The 22573-nt window shown below is 36.1% G+C and overlaps 1 protein-coding gene across 18 annotated transcripts in view; it reads right to left on the reverse strand.

Moving 5' to 3' along the window:
- Positions 1–22573, reverse strand: part of LOC103541420 (cytidine monophosphate-N-acetylneuraminic acid hydroxylase) — a 348688-nt gene that overhangs the window by 30994 nt on the left and 295121 nt on the right. For all 18 annotated transcript variants that reach the window (XM_070584227.1, XM_070584218.1, XM_070584220.1 and 15 more), the window contains 2 exons: positions 22005–22142; positions 19491–19626 (listed from right to left, as the gene is read on the reverse strand). In XM_070584227.1, the coding sequence (XP_070440328.1) occupies positions 19491–19626; positions 22005–22142 (274 nt within the window). The remainder of the gene's footprint in view (positions 1–19490; positions 19627–22004; positions 22143–22573) is intronic.

The following is a 22573-nucleotide window of genomic DNA, read 5'->3' on the forward strand; positions in this document are numbered from 1 at the left end:
ACGCCATTCTTTTTTATTGGTTGAATAGTATTCTATTATATATATACCACATTTCCTTTATCCATTTGTCCAACGATGGACACTTAGGTTGTTTCTATGTCTTGGCTATTGTAAATAATGTTACAGTGAACACAGGGGTGCAGATATTTTTTGAGTTATTGTTTTTGTTTCCTTCAGATAAATACCCAGAAGTGGAATTGCTGGATCATATGGTAATTCTATTTTTAACTTTATTGAGGAAACTCCATACTGTGTTTCATAGTGGCTACACCAATTTATATTCCCACTGATAGTGCACAAAGGTTTATTTTCTCCACATTCTCATTAACACTTGTTATTTCTTGTCTTTTTGATAGCAGCCATAGTAACAAGTGTGAGGTGATATCTCATTGTGATTTTGATTTGTATTTCCCTGATCATCAGTGATGTTGAGCATCTTTTCATGTACCTCTTGGACATCTATATGTCTTCGTCAGAAAAATATCTATTCAGATCATTTGCCCATTTTTTAATTGGATTGGGTTATTTGCTATTGAGTTGTATGAGTTCTTTATTATTAAACCCTTATCAGATAGATGATATGTAAATATTTTCACCCATTTGCTAAGTTGCCTTTTCACTTTGTTGATCATTTCTTTTGCTATGCAGAAGCTTTATAGTTTGATGTAGTCCACTTATTTATTTTTGATTTTGTTATTTGATTTTAGGTATCATATCCAAAAAACCATTGCCAAGAGCCATGTCAACAAGTTTTTCTGTTTTCTTCTAGGAGTTTTATGGTCTTACATTTTCAGGTCTTACATTTAAGTCTCTAAGTCATTTAGAGCTAATTTTTGTGAGTGGTGCAAGACAGAGGCCTAGTTTCATTATTTTACACGTAAATATTCAATTTTTTCAGCACCATTTATTGAAGAGACTGTCTTTTCTCTAGTGAGTATTCTTGGTTCCTTTGCCAAATATCACTTGACTGTATATGCATGGGTTTATTTCCGGGCTCTTGATTTTTTTCCACTGATCTATGTGTCTCTTTTTATTCCAGTACCATACTATTTTTATTATATAGCCTTATAATATAGCTTGAAATCAGGAAGTGTGATGCCTCCAGCTTTGTTCTTCTTTCTCAGGATTGCTTTAGCTATTTGAGGTCTTTTGTGATTCCATATAAATTTTAAGTTTTCTTTTCTACTTCTGTAAATAATGCCATTGGAATCTTGACAGGGATTGCATTGAATCTATAGATGGCTTTGGGTGTTTGAACATTCTAATAATATTAAGTCCTCCAATCCATGAACACAGGATATCTTTCTACTTATTTGCATTGTCTTCAACTTCTTTCAACAACGTCTTACAGTTTTCATTTAGAGATATTTCACCTCCTTGGTTAAATCTATTCCTAAATATTTTATAGTTTTTTATTCTTTAGTAGATGGGATAGTCTTCTTTATTTTTTTTTAGATAATTTGTCATTAGTATATAGAAATGCTACTGATTTTTCTATCTTAATTTTCTATCCTACAATTTTACTGGTGTTGATCCTATTGAGTTTTTGACAATACTTCTTTGTATGGTTTTTATAGTTGCTGCTCTGGGGATTACAAATATTATACTTAACTTTTCAGCCTACTTAGGATTAATATTTTAACACTTACTGTGGAATGTATAAAAATTTCCACTATATAGGGCCCTTTATGCATATAGTTGTCCTCTGTATTATGCCTACATACACTGAGAAGTCCACCAGACAATTATAATTTTTGCTTTCAACTGTTAAACATTTTTAAAAACTTAAGAGAATAAACTTAAGATTAAGACATGTCAAATGTCCCTTACCTTGTCTGGTGCCTCTTCTCTAGTCGAGCCTTTGACCATAAGATCAGCCCAAAGGATGTTTATTGCATTCAGACTATAAGCTTTGATCAGAAACATTTTTATTTAAACCAAATAAGGAAATACTCTGTTTTCTTTTTTAATTCAAGCTCAACAATACTTCCTCATTAGCCTGGTTTTAACACTTTCTATAGTGTCATGTGGAAAACATTGCTATTGATTTTATACTATTAACCTTACTGACCATAACTAAGAATATATAGGTGATAGAACAACTCACTGTTTTCATCATCTTAAATAGACTCTCCTGGATTCTTTGACATGCTTTTTCTCTACATCTTTTAACATATACCCACCAATGTCCAAAATAGTGTGTCAAGTATCATCATAGTCCAATTAGTCCAGTTCTCAAGTATTTCCATGGAGTGTAGTACAACAGCTGAGAATGGCAGTAGGATCTCTTTGCTCTTTTTTTCCATTGGCTTAAGGACAGAGCTGATGTTCAGCTGGTAGGCATACTAGTTGCTAAAATATTGAAATAGTTCTGTGCAAGTTGGTTAGAAGCTGCCGCCTTGAGCCCGAGTGCCCTCTTCACTACCCTAGCCGCCTGACCTCCCCTGGGTCCTCCTGGCTCTCCTTCAATTCCTTCAACTACAGGACTAAAGCTTGGGAGAGCAGAGGCTCCATGAACTGATCCAGTGTTACCTGGTATCTGTTCTGATTGCTTGGTGTCTATGCCACACTGGTTCTTAACTACATTAAATTAAGTGAAACCTTTGTGCTATGTCTACATTAGTAGGCAGTGAGAAGTTTATTTTTGTCATATTAACTAATTGTCATTTAGCTCTATATCAAGATTGAGTGTGAGACACACTTGTCCACTGATAACTCCTACTTTCTTTAGAAAACTAAAGAGTTTAGGGAAAATCTAAGGGACATTTCCCAGGGCCATCAACTTCTAGCAATACTGGAGAAGCTCATTCCTCTGGCTCTATATCATTTTCACTCTACACAGAGAAGCTTTCCCTGGTTCACTGAGTCCTTTGTTTGCTGTCTCCCTCTATTAACTCCACCATACCTACTCTACCTTCTGTCCCTCATAATTAAGGGTGCATGAATAGAGGCTAGCAGATGATAAGGTCTCCTGTGTAACCAAAAGCTCCTAAATTTCATCCCCATTTTAGGGCGGTTTCTTGTGATAAAATTGCTTTGACATACATATTTTTTAAAAACTGTATAGGTTTGTAGAAGAACACATTCTTTGAATTTATATCTAGGCTTATCCAACAATTCCGAAAGCTTTCCTGTAAGTGTTATGCTACTTCAAAGTAAGAATTTCTTAGGAAAAAAGTATATATGAACTTTTCTTAAGTTTAAAAATATAATGGACATAGCTGCTTAGTAGTGAAGTATAGTCACATTTCAAGTACATGGAACCTGGATATAGAGAATACAAATAAGGATTATAAAAGTAAACAGTATCTCTACAGCCACAATAGATATACATGAATCCATCAAATAAGCTCCCAGCAGTCACCTGACCAAGACAGTTGTTCAGGCCCTCATTCACAGCATATTTACTCTAAATTGACACAAAAAATTGACACAAAGTCAATTTTTTACCTTGAATTCATTAAGTGACCAGAGATAGAAAGTCAAAATGGAGGATGGAGCTGGCTAGATAGATATCTGTAACAGCAGCCAAGAAGGATCATTGACAGTCTTTAAAAAACTGTATATCCTGGTAGTCTTGGCCCCTTGATTCCATGTGGCTGCTGAACACGCAAGCTCCAGGCCCTGCCTCCTTCCTCATGGCTTCAGGGCCTTGGGTGCTCTCTTTTCCCTTCCCATCGTGGCTCGGTAGTTTTGACACCAAGAGGCAGGTACCTGAGGACAGTCTGTTTATGTTACCAAGCCAGGGCTGGCCACCCGATGTGCATAGAAGCTGACACCACGGCACACCAGTCTTTGAAAGAAGAAAGACTTTATTGCACAACTGATTGGCAAGGAGGCTGCAGTCCAGGCTCTCAAATCTGTTTCACCCATCCAAGGAGAGTGACGTGAGCATCACAGCCAAGTGAGCTCTCACAGTGAACGCTCCCCTCCATGATATAATGAAAAAGACATTTATATTCCAACAGAGAACATCCACACAACACAAGATATCTGAGAGACCCACACAGCCATATGTTGGAAGGTAGAGAGGCTGGAGACCCCCTCAGAGGAGGTAGAAGGGGGTAAGAGAAAGCTATACTCCCTCCCCAAAAGACTGCTATCCAGGGATTGCATGTGACCTCCAAGAGGAAAGGAAGGGTGGAGAGGCTGTCACTTTACAGGAAAATCATAGACCCTTGAAGTCCTTCACAGCCTAGGGGAAAGGCCCCTACTGAGGGGACTAGCTATCACAGGGGTGACCTCATCAAGCCAGCACCCCAGGAGAGCAGATAGCCAGGGTAGAGTGAGAAGACCCTAAGAGCATGCAGAAGACAGTGTCCCTCTCCCCCATGCAACACCTAAGCCCAGCACCTGGGATTCTGGTGGAACACAGAGGGCTCAGAATACACAGATCTTGATTCCTATCCAGTGGTGATAGGTGGAAACTGCAATAAAAAAAAATCACAATATGCAAGAATAGAGCCACACCCGCTAGCAGTATGAAAAATTACATTAAATGTCCAGACCAGAAGGAAAATGACAAGTACCCAGGAACCAATCCTGAAGACACAGAAATATATAATCTAAATGACAGAGAATTCAAAATATCTATCATCAAAAAACTCAGTGAGTTAAAAGAGAATGTAGAGAAACAATTCAACAAGTTCATGAGCTACTTGACAAAAGAGACTGAAACTATAAAGAAGAACCAATCAGAAATATTGGAAATGAAAGACACAATGGATGAGATAAAACAAAATATGGATTCCCTGAATGCGTGAATGGATATCATTAAGGAAAGAATCAGCATAATTGAGGATAGACATATTGAAATGTTCCAGATAGAGGAGGAAAGAGAACTAAGACTAAAAAGAAATTAAGAAAGTCTCCAAGAAATATCTTACTCAATTAGGAAATGCAACATAAGAATTATAGGTAATCCAGAGGGAGAAAGGAAGGAGAATGGAGCAGAAAGCTTCTTCAAAGAAGTAATATGGAGAACTTCCCAAACCTGGGGAAGGAGATAGAAATCCATATGAAAGAAGCTATCAGATGTCCTAAAATAAGTCAATGTAAAAAGATCTACTACAAGACATATAGTAAAAACTGGTAAAAACAAATGACAAAGAAAAAATACTAAGGGCAGCAAAGCAGAAAAAAATAACTTACAAAGGAACTTCTATCAGGCTTTCAGCAGATTTCTCAGCAGAAAACTTACAGGCTAGGAGAGACTAGAATGATATATTCAAATCTTTGAAGGGCAAAAACTTTCAGCCAAAATACTCTATCCAGTGAAAATATCCTTCAGATATGATGGAGAAATAAAAACTTTCCCAGATATGCAAAAGCCAAGTGAGTTTGTAGCCACAAGAACCCCCCTACAAGAATCCTCAAGAAGGCCCTCATACCTGAAAAAAAACGGATAAAGGGGTTACAAAGCCCAGCGTAAGAAGATAAATAGGTAGCTAAAATCAGAAAAGTGTAGCTTTACATCAGAACAGGTTAGCAAATGCTCAAGTATAACATTAAAGATAAAGGGAAGGAAAACACCAAAAACAAAGATAATCTTGTCATTTTAACCACAAAAAAACACAAGATGGAATAAGATGTGACAAAAACAACATAGGAGGGGAAGATGAAGAAGACTGAATCAGATTAGTCTAAAGAAATAAGAGGCCATCAGTCATATCCATAAGATTTTGCATAAAAGCCTTATGGTAACCACTAAAAAAAAGCAGAACAGAGACACAAATAATAACTAAGGAGAAAACTAAGAAACCCAGCATAAAAAAACTACATAACTTAATTGGTAGGCCGAAATACATGGGATGAGACACAAAGGAAATACAGGAGAACTGGAAAATGAGTGATAAAACAGCAGCATTAAGCCTTCATATAGCAATAATCACCCTAAATGTAAATTGATTGAATTCTCCAATAAAAAGACAGAGTGGCAAGATGGATTAAAGAACAAGACCCAACAATATGATGCCTCCAGGAAACACATCTCAGCTCCAATGACAAACACAGGCTCAGAGTGAAGGGATGGAAGACAATACTCCAAGCTAATGGCAGAGAAAAGAAAGCAGGTGTTGCCATACTTATAGCAGACAAAGTAGACTTCAAGATAAGACAGGTAAAGAGAGACAAAGAGGAGCAGTATATAATGATCAAAGGGACACTCCACCAAGAAGACATAACACTCATAAATATCTATACACCCAACACAGGAGCACTGACACACATAAAGAAACTACTAACAAACCTAAAAGGAGACATCAACAATAGCACAATAATAGTAGGGGACCTCAACGCTCCACTCACATCAAGGGATAGATCATCCAGAAAGAAAGTCAACAAGGAGATGGTGGAATTAAATGATAAACTAGACCAGTGAGCTTAATAGACATATATAGAACACTCCATCCCAAAACAGCAGAATACGCATCCCTTCCATGCCCATGGATTGGAAGAATAAACATAGTTAAAATGTCCATACTACTCAAAGCAACCTACCGATTCAATGCAATTCCAATCAGAATCCCAATGATATTCTTCATGGAAATGGAACAAAGAATCCTAAAATTTATATGGGGCAACCAAAGACCCTAAATTACTAAAGCAATCCTGAGAAAAAAGAACATAGCTGGAGGCATCACAATCCCTGACTTCAAAATGTACTAAAAAGCCATAGTTATCAAAACAGCATAGCACTGGTACAAAACCAGGCACACAGATCAATGGATCAGAACTGAAAGCCAGAATTAAAACCACACATCTATGGACAGTTAATCTTTGACAAAGGTGCCAAGAACATACAATGGAGAAAAGATAGTCTCTTCAGTAAATTGTGTTGGGAAATCTGGACGACCACTTGAAAAAGAATGAAAGTAGATCATCATCTCATGCCATACACAAAAATAAACTCAAAATGGATCAAAGACTTGAAGATAAGTCCTGAAACCATAAAACTTCTGGAAGAAAATATAAGTAGCACACTCTTTGACATCAAACTTAAAAGGCTCTTTTCAAATACCATATCTTCTCAGACAAGGGAAACAAAAAATAAACAAGTTGGACTTCATCAGACTAAAGAGCTTCTGCCAAGGCAAAAGAAACTAGTATCAAAACAAAAAGACAACCCATCAATTGGGAGAAAATATTTGCAAATCACATATCTGACAAGGGGTTAATCTCCATAATATATAAAGAACTCCCACAACTGAATAACAAAAAAACAAAAAGCCCAATCAGAAAATGGGTAGAGAATATGAACAGACATTTTTCCAAAGAAGATATGCAGTTGGCCAATAAGCATGTGAAAACATGTTCAACATTACTTATTATCAGGGAAATGCAAATCAAAACTACACTAAGATACCACCTTACACCTGTTAAAATGGCTATAAACACTAAGACTAAAAATAACAAATGTTGGAGAGGGTGTGGAGAAAAGGGAACTCTCATACATTGCTGGTGGGAACGCAAACTGGTGCAGCCACTGTGGAAAACAGTACGGAGATTCCTCAAAAAACTAAAAATAGAATTACCTTATGACCCAGCTTCCCTGCTACTGGGTATTTATCCAAACAACTTGAAATCAACAGTCAAAAGTGACCTATGTACCCCAATGTTCATTGCAGCACTATTCACAATAGCCAAGACGTGGAAGCAATCCAACTGTCCACTGGCCATGAGTGAATAAAGAAGACATGTGTGTGTGTATATATATATATACGATGGAATACTATTCAGCCTTAAAAAAAGACAAAACTATCCTATTTGCAACAACATGGATGGGCCTGGAGGGTATTATGTTAAATGAAATAAGCCAGACTGAGAAAGACAAACACCATATGACTTCACTCATATATGGAAGGTAAACAAACACAGACAAAGAGAACAGTTCAGTGGTTACCAGGGGAAGGGGGTGGGGGCAGGGCACAGGGGCTGAAGAGGAGCACTTATATGGTGACAGAAAAGAAATAAGGTACATTTGAAATTTAACAACAATGTAAAATATTATGAATGCAATAAAATTTAATTAATTAAAAGAACCCACGACCATATATCCCACCAAGGCAGCCCTGGCACAGTGCACCCTGGAACCATCCAGCCTGCATCTCTTCTGATTCCAGCTGGCCTGCCAAAGCCACCCAACACACACAGTCTACACAGGGGATGCTCCTACACAAGGCCACTTCTTCAAGATGGGGAGAGGTGGTTATTTTGCCTAATTCATAGAAACAAACACAGAAAGTGAAGGCAAAATGAAAGAGAGAGGAATATGTTCCAAATGAAGGAACAAGATAAAACTCCAGAAAAAAAGCCCTAATGAAATGGAGATACGTAATTTATCTTATAAAGAGTTCAAAGTAATGGTCATAAAGATGCTCATTGAACTCAGGAGAAGAAGAGAGGAACACAGTGAGAACTTCAACAGAGTTAGAAAATACAAAAAAGAACCAATCAGAGCTAAAGAATACAATAACTGAAATGAAAAATACACTAGAGGAAATCAATAGCAGATTAGATGACACAGAAGAATGGATCAGCAACCTGGAAGACAGAATATGGAAATCCCCTAGTCAGAAGAGAAAAAAAAAAAACTTACAAAAATGATGAAAGTTTAAGGGACCTCTGGGATAACATTAAGTGTACTAACATTTGCATTGTAGGTGTCCCAGAAGGAGAAGAAAGAGAGAAAGGGACAAAAAACTTATCTGAAGAAATAATGGCTGATAACCTTGTAATCTGGAGAAGGAAACAGACATCCAGGTGCAGGAAGCACAGAGTCCCAAACAAGATGAACCTAAAGAGATCCACACCAAGACATACTATAATTAAAATGGCAAAAGTTAAGATAAAGAATCTTAAAGGCAGCAAGAGACAAACAAGTCACATACAAGGGAACCCCCTCATAAGACCATTAGCTGATTTTTCAGGAGAAAATTTCCAGGCCAGAAGGGACTGGTATGATATATGTAAAGTGCTGAAAGGAAAAAACAACCAAGAATACTCTATCTGGCAAGGTTATCATTCAGAATTGAAGGAGAGATAAAGAGTTTCCCAGACAAGCAAAAACTAAAGGAGTTCATCACCACTAAATTGGTCCTACAAGAAGTGTTAAACAGTCTTCTTTAAGCAGGAAAGAAAAGGTCATAGCTAGAAATAAGAAAATATATGACAGAAAAAAAATCTCACTGACAAAGGCAAATATTTAATAAAGGCAATGGATCACCACTTAAGAAGCCAGTATGAAAGTTAAAAGACAAAAGTAGTAAAATCAACCATAACTACAATACGTAGTTAAGGGATACACAAAATAAAAAGATGTAAAAACATAAAATTTGGAAGGAGGAGTAAAATGCAGTGCTTCTAGAATGTGTTCAAAAGTAAGTGATTATCACCTTAAAACAGACTGCTATATATATAGGTTGATACATATGAACCTCATGGTAACCACAAACCAAAAACCTGAAATAGATATACAAAAAAATAAAGAGAAAGGAACCTAAACATAACACTAAATAAAAACATCAAACCACAAGGGAAGAGACCAAGAGAAGAAGGAAAAAGCAGAGAACTACAAAAACAACCCCCAAAAAACCCTAAAAAATGGCAATAAGTCCATACCTATCAATAATTACCTTAATGTAAATGGACTCAATGCTCCAGTTGAAAAGCATAGGGTGGCTGGATGGATTAAAAAAATAAGACCCATCTATATGCTGCCTACAAGAGACTTACTTCAGAACTAAAGATACACACAGACTGAAAGTGAAGGGATGGGAAAAGATATTCCATGCAAATGAAAACCAAAAAGAAAGCTAGAGTAGCAATATTCATATCAGACAAGACAGAGTTTAAAACAAAGACTGTAACAATAGACAAAGAAGAGCATTACATAATGATAAAAGAGTCGATCCAAGAAGAGGATATATTTGTAAATATTTATGCACCCAACAGAAGCACCTAAATATATAAAGTAAATATTAACAGACATAAAGGGAGAAGTTGACAGCAATATAATAATAGTTGGGGACTATAATACCCCTACTTACATCAATAGACAGATCATCCAGACAGAATATCAATAATGAAACATTGGCCTTAAATGACACATTAGGACCAGGTGGACTTAATAGATATATACAGAACATTCCATCCAAAAATTGAAGAATACATTCTTTTCAAGTGCATATGGAACATTCTCCAGAACAGATCACATGTTAGGCCACGAAACAAGTCTCAACAAATTGAAGATGACTGAAATTATATCAAGCATCTTTTCCAACCACAACAATATAAAAGTAGAAATCAGCTACAAGAATAAAACTAGAAAAAACCACAAGCACGTAGAGACTAAACAACATGCTACTAAACAACCAATGGGTCAATGAAGAAATAAAAAAATACATTGAGACAAATGAAAATGGAAACAGAATATTCCAAAATCTGTGGGAAGCAGCAAAAGCACTTCTAAGAGGGAGTTTATAGTGATACAGGCCTACCTCAGGAAACAAGAAATATCTCAAATAAACAATTTAACCTGACACCTAAAGGAACTAGAAAAAGAAGAAAAAAACAAAACCAAAAGCTAGTAGAAGGAAGGAAATAATAAAGATCAGAGCAGAAATAAATGAAATAGAGACTAAAAAAATCAATGACACTAAAAGCTGTCTTTGATAAACAAAATCAATAAACCTTTAGTTAGACTCGAGAAAAAAAGAAAAGAGACCCCAAATAAATAAAATGAGAAATGAAAGAGGAGAAGTTACAACTAACACCACAGAAATACAAAGGATAATAAGAGACTACTATGAAAAATTATACACTAACAAGTTGGAACACCTAGAAGAAATGGACAAATTCCTAGAAATACACAACCTTCCAAGACTGAATCATGCAGAAATAGAAAATCTGAATAGACTGAGTACGAGTAATGAAATTGAATCATTAATTTAAAAAAACCCAAAAAACAAAAGTCAAGGACCAGACAGCTTCACAGGTGAATTCTACCAAACATTTAAAGAAGAGTTAATACCTATCCTTCTCAATTTATTCCAAAAAATTGAAGAGGAAGGAACTCTTCCAAACTCATTTTATAAGGCCAGCATTACTCTGATACCAAAACCAGACAATGACACCACAAGAAAAGAAAATTACAGGCCAATATTCCTGATGAACATTGATGTAAAAATCCTCAAGAAAATAGCAAACTGAATTCAACAGTACATTAAAAGGATCATATACCACGATCAAGTGGGATTTATTCCAAGGATAGAAGGATGGTTCAACATCCACAAATTTATCAACGTGATACACCACATTAACAAAATGAAGGAAGATCATCTCAATAGATGAAGAAAAAACATTTGACGAAATTCATCATCCATTTACGACAAAAACTCTCAACAAAGTGAGTATGGAAGGAACGTACCTCAACATAATAAAGGCCATATATGACAAACCCACAGCTACTACCATACTCAATGGTGAAAAGCTGAAAACTTTACCTCGAAGATCGGGAAAGCAAGACAGGGATGCCCACGCTCGTTGCTTTTATTCAACATAGTATTGGAAGTCCTAGCCACAGTAATTAGGCAAGGAAAAGAAAGAAAAACCATCCAAATTGGAAAGGAAGAAGTAAAACTGTCACTATTTGCAGATGACATGATACTACATAGAGAAAACACTAAAGACTCTACCAAAAAAACCCATTAGAATAATAAACTAATTCAGTAAAGTTGCAGGATACAAAATTAACATACAGAAATTGGTTGTGTTTTTATGAATTGATAATGAGCTATCAGAAAGAGAAATTAAGAAAACAATCTCATTTATCATTGTATCAAGAAGAATTGGGGCCGGTTCCGTGGCAGAGTGGTTAAGTTTGCGTGCTCCACTGCCACGGCCCAGGGTTCGGATCCTGGGCACGGCCATGGCACCACTCGTCAGGCCACGTTGAGGTGGCGTCCCACATCCCACAACTAGAAGGAGCTGCAATTAAGATATACAACTATGTACGGGGGGGGGGCGTGGTGGGGAGGGTTGGGGAGATAAAGCAGAGAAAAAAAAAAAAGAAGATTGGCAACTGTTGTTAGCTCAGGTGCCAATCTTTAAAAAAAAAAGAAGAAGAAGAAGAAGAAGAAAATATCTAGGAATAAGTTTAACCAAGGAGGTAAAAGACCTATACTCTGAAAACTTTAATACATTGATGAAGGAATTTGAAGATGACAGAAATAAATGGAAAGATATATCATCCTCATGAATTGGAAGAATATTGTTAAAATGTCCATACTACCCAAAGCAATCTACAGATTCAATACAGTCTCCATCAAAATACCACTGGCAGTTTTCACAGAACTAAAACAAACAATCCTAAAATTTGCATGTAACCACAAAAGACCCCAAGTAGCCAAAGTAATCTTAAGAAGAACAGAGCTGGAGGTATCAAACTTCTGATTTCAAGATATATTACAAGGCTATGGTAGTCCAAACAGTATGGTACTGGCATGAAAACAGACCCAAAGATCAATAGAATAGAATAAAGAGCCCAGAAATAAACCCACACATATATGTCAGTTAATCTATGACAAAGGAAGCAAGAATATACAAGGGGGAAAAGACAGCCCCTTCAATAAATGGTGTTGGGAAAACTGGACAGCTACATGCAAAAGAATGAAACTTGACCACTATCTTACACCATATACCAAAATAAATTCAAAATGATTAAAGACTTGAAACCATAAAACTCCTAGAAGAAAACGTAGGCAGTCAGCTCTTTGACACTTGGCAATATGTTTTTGGACCAGTCTCCTCAGGCAAGGGCAACAAAAGCAAAAAGAAACAAATGGGACTACATCAAACTGGAAAGCTTTTGCACAGGATGGAAACTATCAAAAAACAGAAAAGGGAACCTACTGACTGGGAGAAGATATTTGCAAATCATATATCTGATAAGGGGTCAATGTCCAAAATATATAAAGAATTTACACAACTTAATATCAAAAAGCAAACAAACCAAAAAAATAGGCAGAGGACTTGAACAGACATTTTTTCAAAGAAGACATACGGATGGCCAACAGACACATGAAAAGATGCTCAACGTCACTAATCATCAGGGAAATGCAAATCAATCAATGAGATACCACCTCACACTTCTCAGAATGGCTATTACCAAAAAGAGAAAAGTGTTGTTGAGGATGTGGAAAGGAGACCCTTGTGCACTCCTGGTGGGAATGTAAATTGGTGCAGCCACTATGGAAAACAGCATGGAGGTTCCTCAAAAAATTAAAAATAGAACTATCATGGGATCCAGCAATTCCACTTCTGGATATTTGTCCAAAGAAAATGAAAACAGTAATTTGAGAGAAATAAGCATCCCTACATTCACTGCAGCATTATTTACAATAGCCAAGATATGGAAGCAACCTAAGTATCCATCAATAGATGAATGGATAAAGAAGATCTGGTGTATATATATACAATGGAATATTACTCAGCCATAAAAAGAATGACATCTTGCCATTTGCAATAACATGGATGGACACAGAGGGTATTGTCCCAAGTGAAATATGTTAAACATAGAAAGACAAATACTGTATGATTCCACCTATATGTGAAATCTAAAAAACAACTGAGCAAACAAAACAGAAACAGACTCAAAGATACAGGAAACAAACTTATGGTTACCAGAGTGTGGAGGGTTGGAGAGCAGGTGATTTGGTGAAGGGAATTAAGAGGTACTAACTTCCAGTTATAAAATAAGTCATGGGGTTGTAACGCATAGCATAGGAAATATAGTCAATAACACTGTAAAAACTTCGTATGGTGACAGATGGTAATTAGACTTACCATGGTGACCATTTTGTAATGTATATAAATATTGAATCACTATTATACACACCTGAAACTAGAAAAATATTGTATGTTAACTATACTTCAATAAAAAATTCAATAAAAAAGAAGAAGAAAATGTATGAGTAGACATAATACTTTACTGCCTGAGTCCATTTAGTGCAGGAGCAAATAGGTCATTAGATAGTAGTATATTTGCTATGACATACTTCAGTGGCCCCCTAGATACATCACACTACCACGACAGAATCTAAAACTTTGAAATGATGATCCTGAGATACCAAGAAAAAATAAATTATGTTTTAATATTCTTTTTGAGAAGTCAAGGAAGGATGGTCTACATTTGAGAAATACTTTCTACTAAAAAGTATTATAAAATGTTGGTGCATAGAAAGATAAACTTTAGCTATTCAGAAAATGTTCCTCTTAGCATGGTTTCTTTATCCAAAATGATCAAGTCCCTGGGAGTTCGATAGAGCCAAGGTTTCGCTTTATTGGTAGGTCTGTGATACTCAAAATTATTAAACTCTCTAGAAAAGGACTGTCCACCGGAAATACAATGTGAATCACATGTGTAATTTTAAATATTCTAGTAGCCACATAAAAGAAGTAGAAGATAAGAGGTGGAATAAATTTAATGGATTAATTTCTATTATAACCAAATCTAGCCAATATATTATCATTTTAATATCTAATCAAGTTTTAAAATTATTAATGAGATATTTTATATTTGTGTGCTACATCTTTGAAAGCCAGTGCATATTTTAAGCTTCGAGTATATCTCAATTCAGATACTAAATTTTCATCAAAATATACTTTATCATTATTTAGATTTCATAAAACTGACAAGTGAAAGAGTAGTTTCACTTCTCAAGTTGTTTCAAAGATACTTACAAGTTTGCCAATAAATGAATAGAGTTACCAACAATACATTTTCATATAATATTCACATTGACAAAACTGGTTCATCTTTTTCAGATGATAATTTTACTTTGAAGCAAAAATATATCAGTTTTAAAACTGCACCTGTTTAAATTTAGTAAATTCAGTAACTCTTGGATCAACTCATTAATATTAACATTGAATTCAAAAGAGTACTGCATATATTGAAAAGCAACCCTAAATTATCAATATTAACAAAGTATTCTTCAAATCTGGTGTGTAATTTTTGCAGCTATTTTAAATAACATTCCCAATTACAAATAAAATCTGCATATTGGTTCACACTGGAAAATGTGTAAAATCATTATCATTGATTTGTGTTAGAAAAAGATTCAATTTCAACATAAAGACTCCACATAGAGATTCAATTTCAATGTAATATTTAACCTGTATAACTAAGTCAAAAATAAGCATTTTGTTTACTTGGAACTTCAAATTTAGCTTGCTCATACACACAGTATAATATCAGAGAAAATATTAATCAGTGCCAGATTTTTGTCTTTGGTTCCTGAATATTTGGCAAGCATTTTTTTTGTTTCAAGAAAACCTTGAATTGGAGCTAACAGTACACATCTTCCACAATTCAACCAATAAGCACTGGCAAAGAGCCCAAGATCATCAAGTTTATTGCCTTCTCTTCTTTTGGTAGCTTCATTAACTTGCTGATGACCCATAGCATTTGCATGTAGAAATTGAACAATTTCAAGAATTGTATCCAGGATACTTTTCCTAGAGACTGCTTCAGAAAACTTAGTACAAATGTTTTCAAATGTATCAGGCATTGGAAAGAAGTATTAGGGAAAATACAAACTTCTTGTTTTAAAATTCCAATATATCTGGATTTTTAAAATCTAACACAGCCGAAGGGAACATCATCTATCATGATAAAAACTAAGTTTTTCCTATTTAGCTGAAATTTACTCTTTGTCAGATGTAGAAGATTCAAAAATCCTTACCCAAATACTTATGAATTTTTAGGACACGAATTGGCAATATTTCTTCGTAAATTCAGAAATCCTTTGAATCTATTTGCTCAGTACTAATTAATAAATAGTTCATCTCTACCACCACTGATTTGAAATGCCTGCCATAGCAGATAATAAATCCATAGATTAATATGAATTTGTTTCTGTATCTTTTATTCTGTACCATTGGCTATTTATTTAATAGTGCCACCGAGTTTTAATTATAGACTTTATAATACATTTTACTATCTGGTAGAGTACTCTCCCCATTCTTGTACTTCTTAATCAGAGGCTTACTAAATATTCTTGTTTTTCCCCCCAATTTCAGATCAACTTGTCTACTTCTGAAAAACACGTATTATTTTTATTGGAATCACATTAACTTTGTAAATTAATTTAGTATAAATTATATCATTTGGTTATTTAGTCCAAAAACATAGTATGTCTTTTCATTAGCATGGGTTTTCTTCTGTGTCATTCAGTGACATGTTAAAGTTTTCTTTGTATAAGACTTGCACATCTCTGGTTAAGTTTATTCCTAGATATTTTCTCTTTTTTAATTGCGATTGGAGAAGCAGTCTTTTCTGTAATTACATCTTCTAAGTAGTAGTTGTTTCAATGGTTTGGAAGAGTTTTTCAGTTGATTATTTTACATTTTCTAGATATACAATCACATCATCTGCAAATAATGATAGTTTTGCCTTCTTTATTATTTTATATGTCTAATCCATTGATGTTATCTTATTGGATTATTTCAAGTAAAATATTTTTGACTTAGAATGCTTCTCATGGCTGACTCTGCCCTCTTCCATACACATATATAGACACACACTCACGATTATATGTAGAGTCATATTAAGGAAATAGCCATCTAATGTCCAATTTTAGAAGTTTGTTTTGGTCAACATGAGTTAAAATTTTCAAAATTTAAAACTTTAAAAATCTACAGAGATCACATGCTCTTTCTTCTTAGATCAATTAATACACCAAATTAATCAAATTTCATAATGAAAAACATTTACATTCATGTAATAAACCCCACTTATTCTTGATATGTTATTAATGTTGTATATAGTTTGGTAGTATTTAGATATTCAGAAAATTGTTCTGTAGGGGTTTTGTGAATTTTTGTCAGATTTTGGTACCAGTGTTCTACTCATTTCATAAAATATTTCTATTTCTTTTTTTTCTTATGTACACGATTCATTTAAAGCAAGGTTTCTCAACAATGGCACTGTTGGCATTTTGAGCTGGATAATTCCTTGTTGTTGGAGGTGTCCTGTTCATTACAGGATATTTAGCAGAATACTGTCCTCTCTCCACTAGATGCCAGTAGCACCCCCCAGTTGCGATACCTAAAAAATGTCTCTAGACACTGCAAAATGCACCCTGGGAGACAAAATCTCCCTGTTTGAGAACCACTGATCTAATGCTAAAGAAAAATACTTGCAATTTTTCAAATTCTATTTATTGATAAATTTTTATCAAGTGATCTTTTATATTGTTAGAAACATTTGGATTCTACAGCAATTGGTGGCTTAACTGAAGCTTTCACTTTTTGTAAAATATCTTTCCCACTCTTTTCCTTATAATTTTCTAACAAAAGACCCATAACTTTTACCATCTCTCTATCTTAAAATGGTTTCCTTTTTTATGCAATTATGCAAGCTCTTTCATAACTGGCCAGTTGCAAACCGATAAAAAATGGTTTTAGATACTTAATTCTCATTTCTGGTGACTAATTTCATCAATTCTTCATTGGCTGTTGAGAAGAAACTTCCTAGCAGATTGCCTATGTATTTACTGAAAATGTATCTCCTGTCCTTGAAATGTACATTCTGCCCACCATTCCCACAGTGGGAGCTATTTTCAAGGACGCAGGCTTGAGAGCCACCCAGAGCTACTGAATCGTGACAGCGAGTTTGTTTTCTCATCTGAAAACGGGTGCAGTAATAGCAGCTTCCCCACAGGACTGTGGTGAGGGTAAAATGAGATAATGTTTGGGGACATTGTTTGCATTATTTTGAAACTTTTCTTACATAACAGTTCTTTTTCCTCTATTGATGCAAATTGTAATTGCCATTCATCATGAAATTTGCAACAGACTTTCTCTTCCACTTTCTTTTCTCTTTACTATTTGCATTGCAGTACTAGTTTTTGCATCTGCACTAAACTTTGCACCAATAGATGCTTTCATTTTAATGCAAAAATTTATCTGCATTTTTCTTAAGCTAGAAAATTAATTGAACCATAACACAATAAGTATTTCAATCTGATTTCCAATTATAATTAGCATTGGTATCATTGTAACATAAGCTGCCTACATAAAATACCCAGCTAAACACATTGCAACAATATATCAGTGCAAAGAAAAAATAATCCAAACCGAATCAATCCATTGATACCAATTAAATCATTAATGTGTTTATGTGTAATACTAGAAATGACACATGCATCCAACATGCATACCACAATAACAATACTTTCTTACACAATGCATTGGGTAAAGTGCAACGTAGTCTGACTGAAGTAATGAACTTGTGTTTAACAGAAAATATTTTATGCTGGTTCAGTCTTAAAATTTGCATTACTTAAAATTAAAAACTCAGGTCCTCAGTTGCCCTAGCCACATTTCAAGTGCTCCATTGTCACATGTGGCTGGTAGCCAGCATATTGGACAAGTTGGCCCTAGCAGGTCCAATCAAAATCTCCAAAGACTCTAATAATGTTGCAAATATTGAGTTTGGCTTTAGTAATTCATAGGAAATTTGGGAAGTTTTCCTTTTTATCACAAAGTCTACATCTTGAGAGAAAAGAAAAAACACTTGCCTGGCTCAGGCACCTGGCAAGAGTAAAGTCCCCAATAGGACAATCGGATCTGAGGACAGAGCTTAAGATGAACTAAAAAATGTTTCTTAAATTCCAACTTCCCCTAGAAGAGATACTCCTGTTTGAGAAACATTTTATTAAAAGTTAACTGTTAACTCATTAAACGATTACTTGGTATCAAAGTAACCACAAAAAGAAGCGCAAATGTGAATATTCACATTTAGGAAATCTTATGCAATACCCAGTTTTAAGATTGTCATTCATTTGACCATTAAAATGAAAACCCAACATTTAAATAACATTCTGAAAGAAAATTCACGGACCTTCAAAAATATACTGGAAAAACAAAACCTAGAAGTTATATTGCTGCGAGATAAATCATCTCAGGTACCCCAAAATGAGAAAATAACTTGCATTTGATAATGATGCAATTCTCTACTCTGAGATGCAGTATGGTGTAGAGAAAAGAGCCTTGGAGCTAGTCGTACCAGGATTCACTTCTCAAATCCAGTGTTTCCAATTGAGTGACTTTGGGCAAGTCACTTCGTCTCTCTGAGTTTCAGATTCCCTAAACTGCAAAAGCATAATGAAACCTGCCTCACAGTGTCACTGGGAAGGTTAATTTAGACGACTTGGTTAAAAGCCCCAGTCCAGTTCCTAGCATATACTGAACACATATCAGTTGCCTTCATCCTTTCCAGGATCCTTTCAGAGAAAATCCATCTGAATTCATTCTAGCTGCCAAGCATGGTTTTTATTCATGCTCTCTGTTCTCAGGCGGATTATTAAATAAACGCCAGACTCCTACTAATCATTCATTTTCATTTCATGCTGTTACACAGATAAATAACTCATCCCAGCACACATTAACTCATGTATAAAAATGATGTACAAAATGTCCAGCCATACTTGTCTGATGGGTGGGATTCCACGAAATATCCAGCAAAGGGGCAATAAATTCGCGGTTGTAGGTCCTTCACCAGCCGAGCCTTGTAGTTCAGAAGCTTCCTCCTTTCTGTTTTAATGAATTGGGCTTTCCACTCCTCTGGAATGACAGGGTTTGGATTAGAGTCTCCTCTGGTCAGAAATCACAGAAAAACAAAGGTTCTAATAGCTTGGAACTCTTTCAGGAGATAAAATTGATAGACGACTAACCCAGAAATAGAGCAAAGCCCTGTGCCGTTAGTGGAAGGTTTTGCCCCCAGCTTTATTTTGCAAATTTCATTTGGTTACTGGAAAAATGTTACCAAACCAGCCAAAGACAATGAACCCTCTCCTTGTTTGTGTCAATTCATTCAGACCCTAGCTGAATACACAGGGCAGCATGCATAGTTGTACCTTGCGTGCCTGCACATTTTAAGGGCACTATAACTATTAACTCTTTATTAACATGGAAATGGCTTTGTTATTTCAGTGGATTATGAAAGGAAAGCATGTTCATCACACCCTGGCAATGCACAGTGGTCAAGACCACGAGCAGTGGAGTCAATTAAGACTTAGGATCAAAATGCAGCTCCACCACTTACGATCTTTGAGTCTGTTTCCTCCTCTGTAAAGTGGAATCATGACGCCCACCTCACAGGCTGTTCATTTGCTCATTCATTCATTTGATCCATATTTATTAAGCCCCTACTCTGTGCCAGACATAGTTCTAGGCACTGAGAATACAGTGGAGAACATGATAAAGCAGGAATCTGCTCTCCTGGAACGTTCATTGGAGAGAAAGAAGCAAATAATGAACAAGTAAACAAAGGTCATTTCAGAGTGATGAGCTAGGAAGAAAGTAAAACAGGGCCATGCAACAGAGAGTGGCTGGGATGAGGTGAGGTGGGATGGAGGGGTGTTATCACACAGCCTGGTTAGTGAAGATGACATTTGAGTCATAGACACAAACGTAGACACAGATGAAGAGAAATTGCTGACCACATAGAGATCAGGGGCAGTAGCACTCCAGGCAGTGGAAACAGAAAACACAAAACCCAGGACAGGGACGCACTTGGTGTTTTGGGTCTGAGGAACAAAAAGCAGGCCAGTGTGGGCTAATATATAGCAAGTAATGGGGAGACAGGCAGTCAAGGAGGTTAGAGGAATTAGACAGGGCCCAGAGCATGAGGGCACCATGTCAGGGAGCTATTCCTACTATTATTGCTATGGAAATTTGATAAGCACAGACAAGGATACAGAAAAAAATTAAAGTTATCTATAACCTAGACATAAACCACTATTAACATTTTGGTATGTTCTAGGACTTTTAAAACGTGTGTGCATGCACTCCCACATGCATACACACACTCACAGAAGAATGGGAATCACGCTAGCTACTCTTTAATAGGTATATTTTGCCTCCCCAAGAACACTGTTAACTCCTTAAAGACAGCACCTTTCCTCTCTCTCTCATGTGGTTCCACACTCTGGGAGGCAATGAATCTAGACTGCAGAGGAATGGAAGGCAAGAGAGAGGCTTTTTTCATCCTGCAATTAGGCCATTTTCTGCCACATTGTTAGAGACTGTTCGTCAAACATATTAATTTATTTAGTGGCCCTATACTGAGCACTTACAATGCTAATATTGAGGATACTAAAATGAACAAAATATACCACTTACACACTTTCTTCCAAGCCAAACCCAGCACCACCCTAAGACCCAGATCAGAAGAGATCCTGCCTTAGACGCCACGCTTTTTACTAGCTTTGAGATATAATCGACTTACAATATTGCATAAGTTTAAGGAATACAATGTGATGATTTGATACACATATATATTGGTAAATGATTACCACAATAAAGTTAGCTAACACTTCCGTCACCTCACCTAATTACCTTTATTTTTTATGGTGAGAACATTTAAGATCTACTTTCTGAGCAGCTTTCAAGTACATAATATAGTATTGTGAACTCTAGTCATCCTAACGTATGTTGGGTCCCCAGAACTTATTTATCCAATAACTAGAAATTTGTACTCTTTGACCAACAACTCCCCATTTCCCCTGGTAACTCCACACTTTAGAGGGGCTTGCTCTGGTTGTGTCCTTCCCCTGTATAGGCATTCCATGGGGCCAGGGGGATGTGCCTATATCAAGTTGCACATACCCTATTCTGAACTACATTCCAAGAGCATTTAAGCCTGAATTACCGATGTGAGACCTTTCCTGTTCTGCTCTATGGTCTATACCATGGATCCAAATGATTCTTTTTCTTGACTATTCCTGAGATGCTCCTTAATCTCCTTAGTGTTTCTTTCATGCTCCATGATCGTATTTTGAGCTGGAAACACTAGTCTGTATATCTGCAGCTTGCAAGCCTGGTTTCCCAATAAGCTTCCTCTAGGGAGGGACCACGTCTTAATGATCTTTGTATTTATTCTCACAGCATTAGCAAAGTGCCATGCCTCTCCTTAGTAGCACCCTGATAGAAAAGATTACCTGTAAATTTTCCACCACTGAAAGTCATCGGAAAGCCTGATGCTCCTCCAGCAAAATCACTCATCATGAGAGCAACCTTCCCAGGCAGCCTTCCCCCATTGGGTCTGGTGCAGTCCACTGTATTGAGTATCTTATGACCTGTGGAAAAACAACGTGGCATGAGTACTCAAAGTGAAATCTTGAACACCGTAGTTTGTATTCCCAAGCCAACAAAGTCTTCCATGGATGTCTGTATAATCTGACTCATTTGATTATAAAAGAATTGCTTATGTCCAAGGGAAAAGAGAGAGAAAGATTTCAAAACCTAAAATCTTTAAAGGCATATTTTGAATTTTCAAGTGAATGAATTCATCCTGTTTGATTCGGTGGGTTCAAGATGTCCCATGAGGACAATTAGCTTGATTCCACTCCAGGATCATAGACAGACTACTTTCCTCGGCCAACTCTCTCCAGATGCTGAGCCCAAAGGATGCAGGGAAAAGACTGACTGGATCAAGACAAATCTCTCAACCTTTTGCAAATTCCATTCAACGATTATTGGGGCAGTAAAGCCACCTTCTCAAATGAAA

Source organism: Equus przewalskii, chromosome 19 (assembly GCF_037783145.1).
Source record: "Equus przewalskii isolate Varuska chromosome 19, EquPr2, whole genome shotgun sequence".
NCBI classification, from domain to species: Eukaryota; Metazoa; Chordata; class Mammalia; order Perissodactyla; family Equidae; genus Equus; species Equus przewalskii.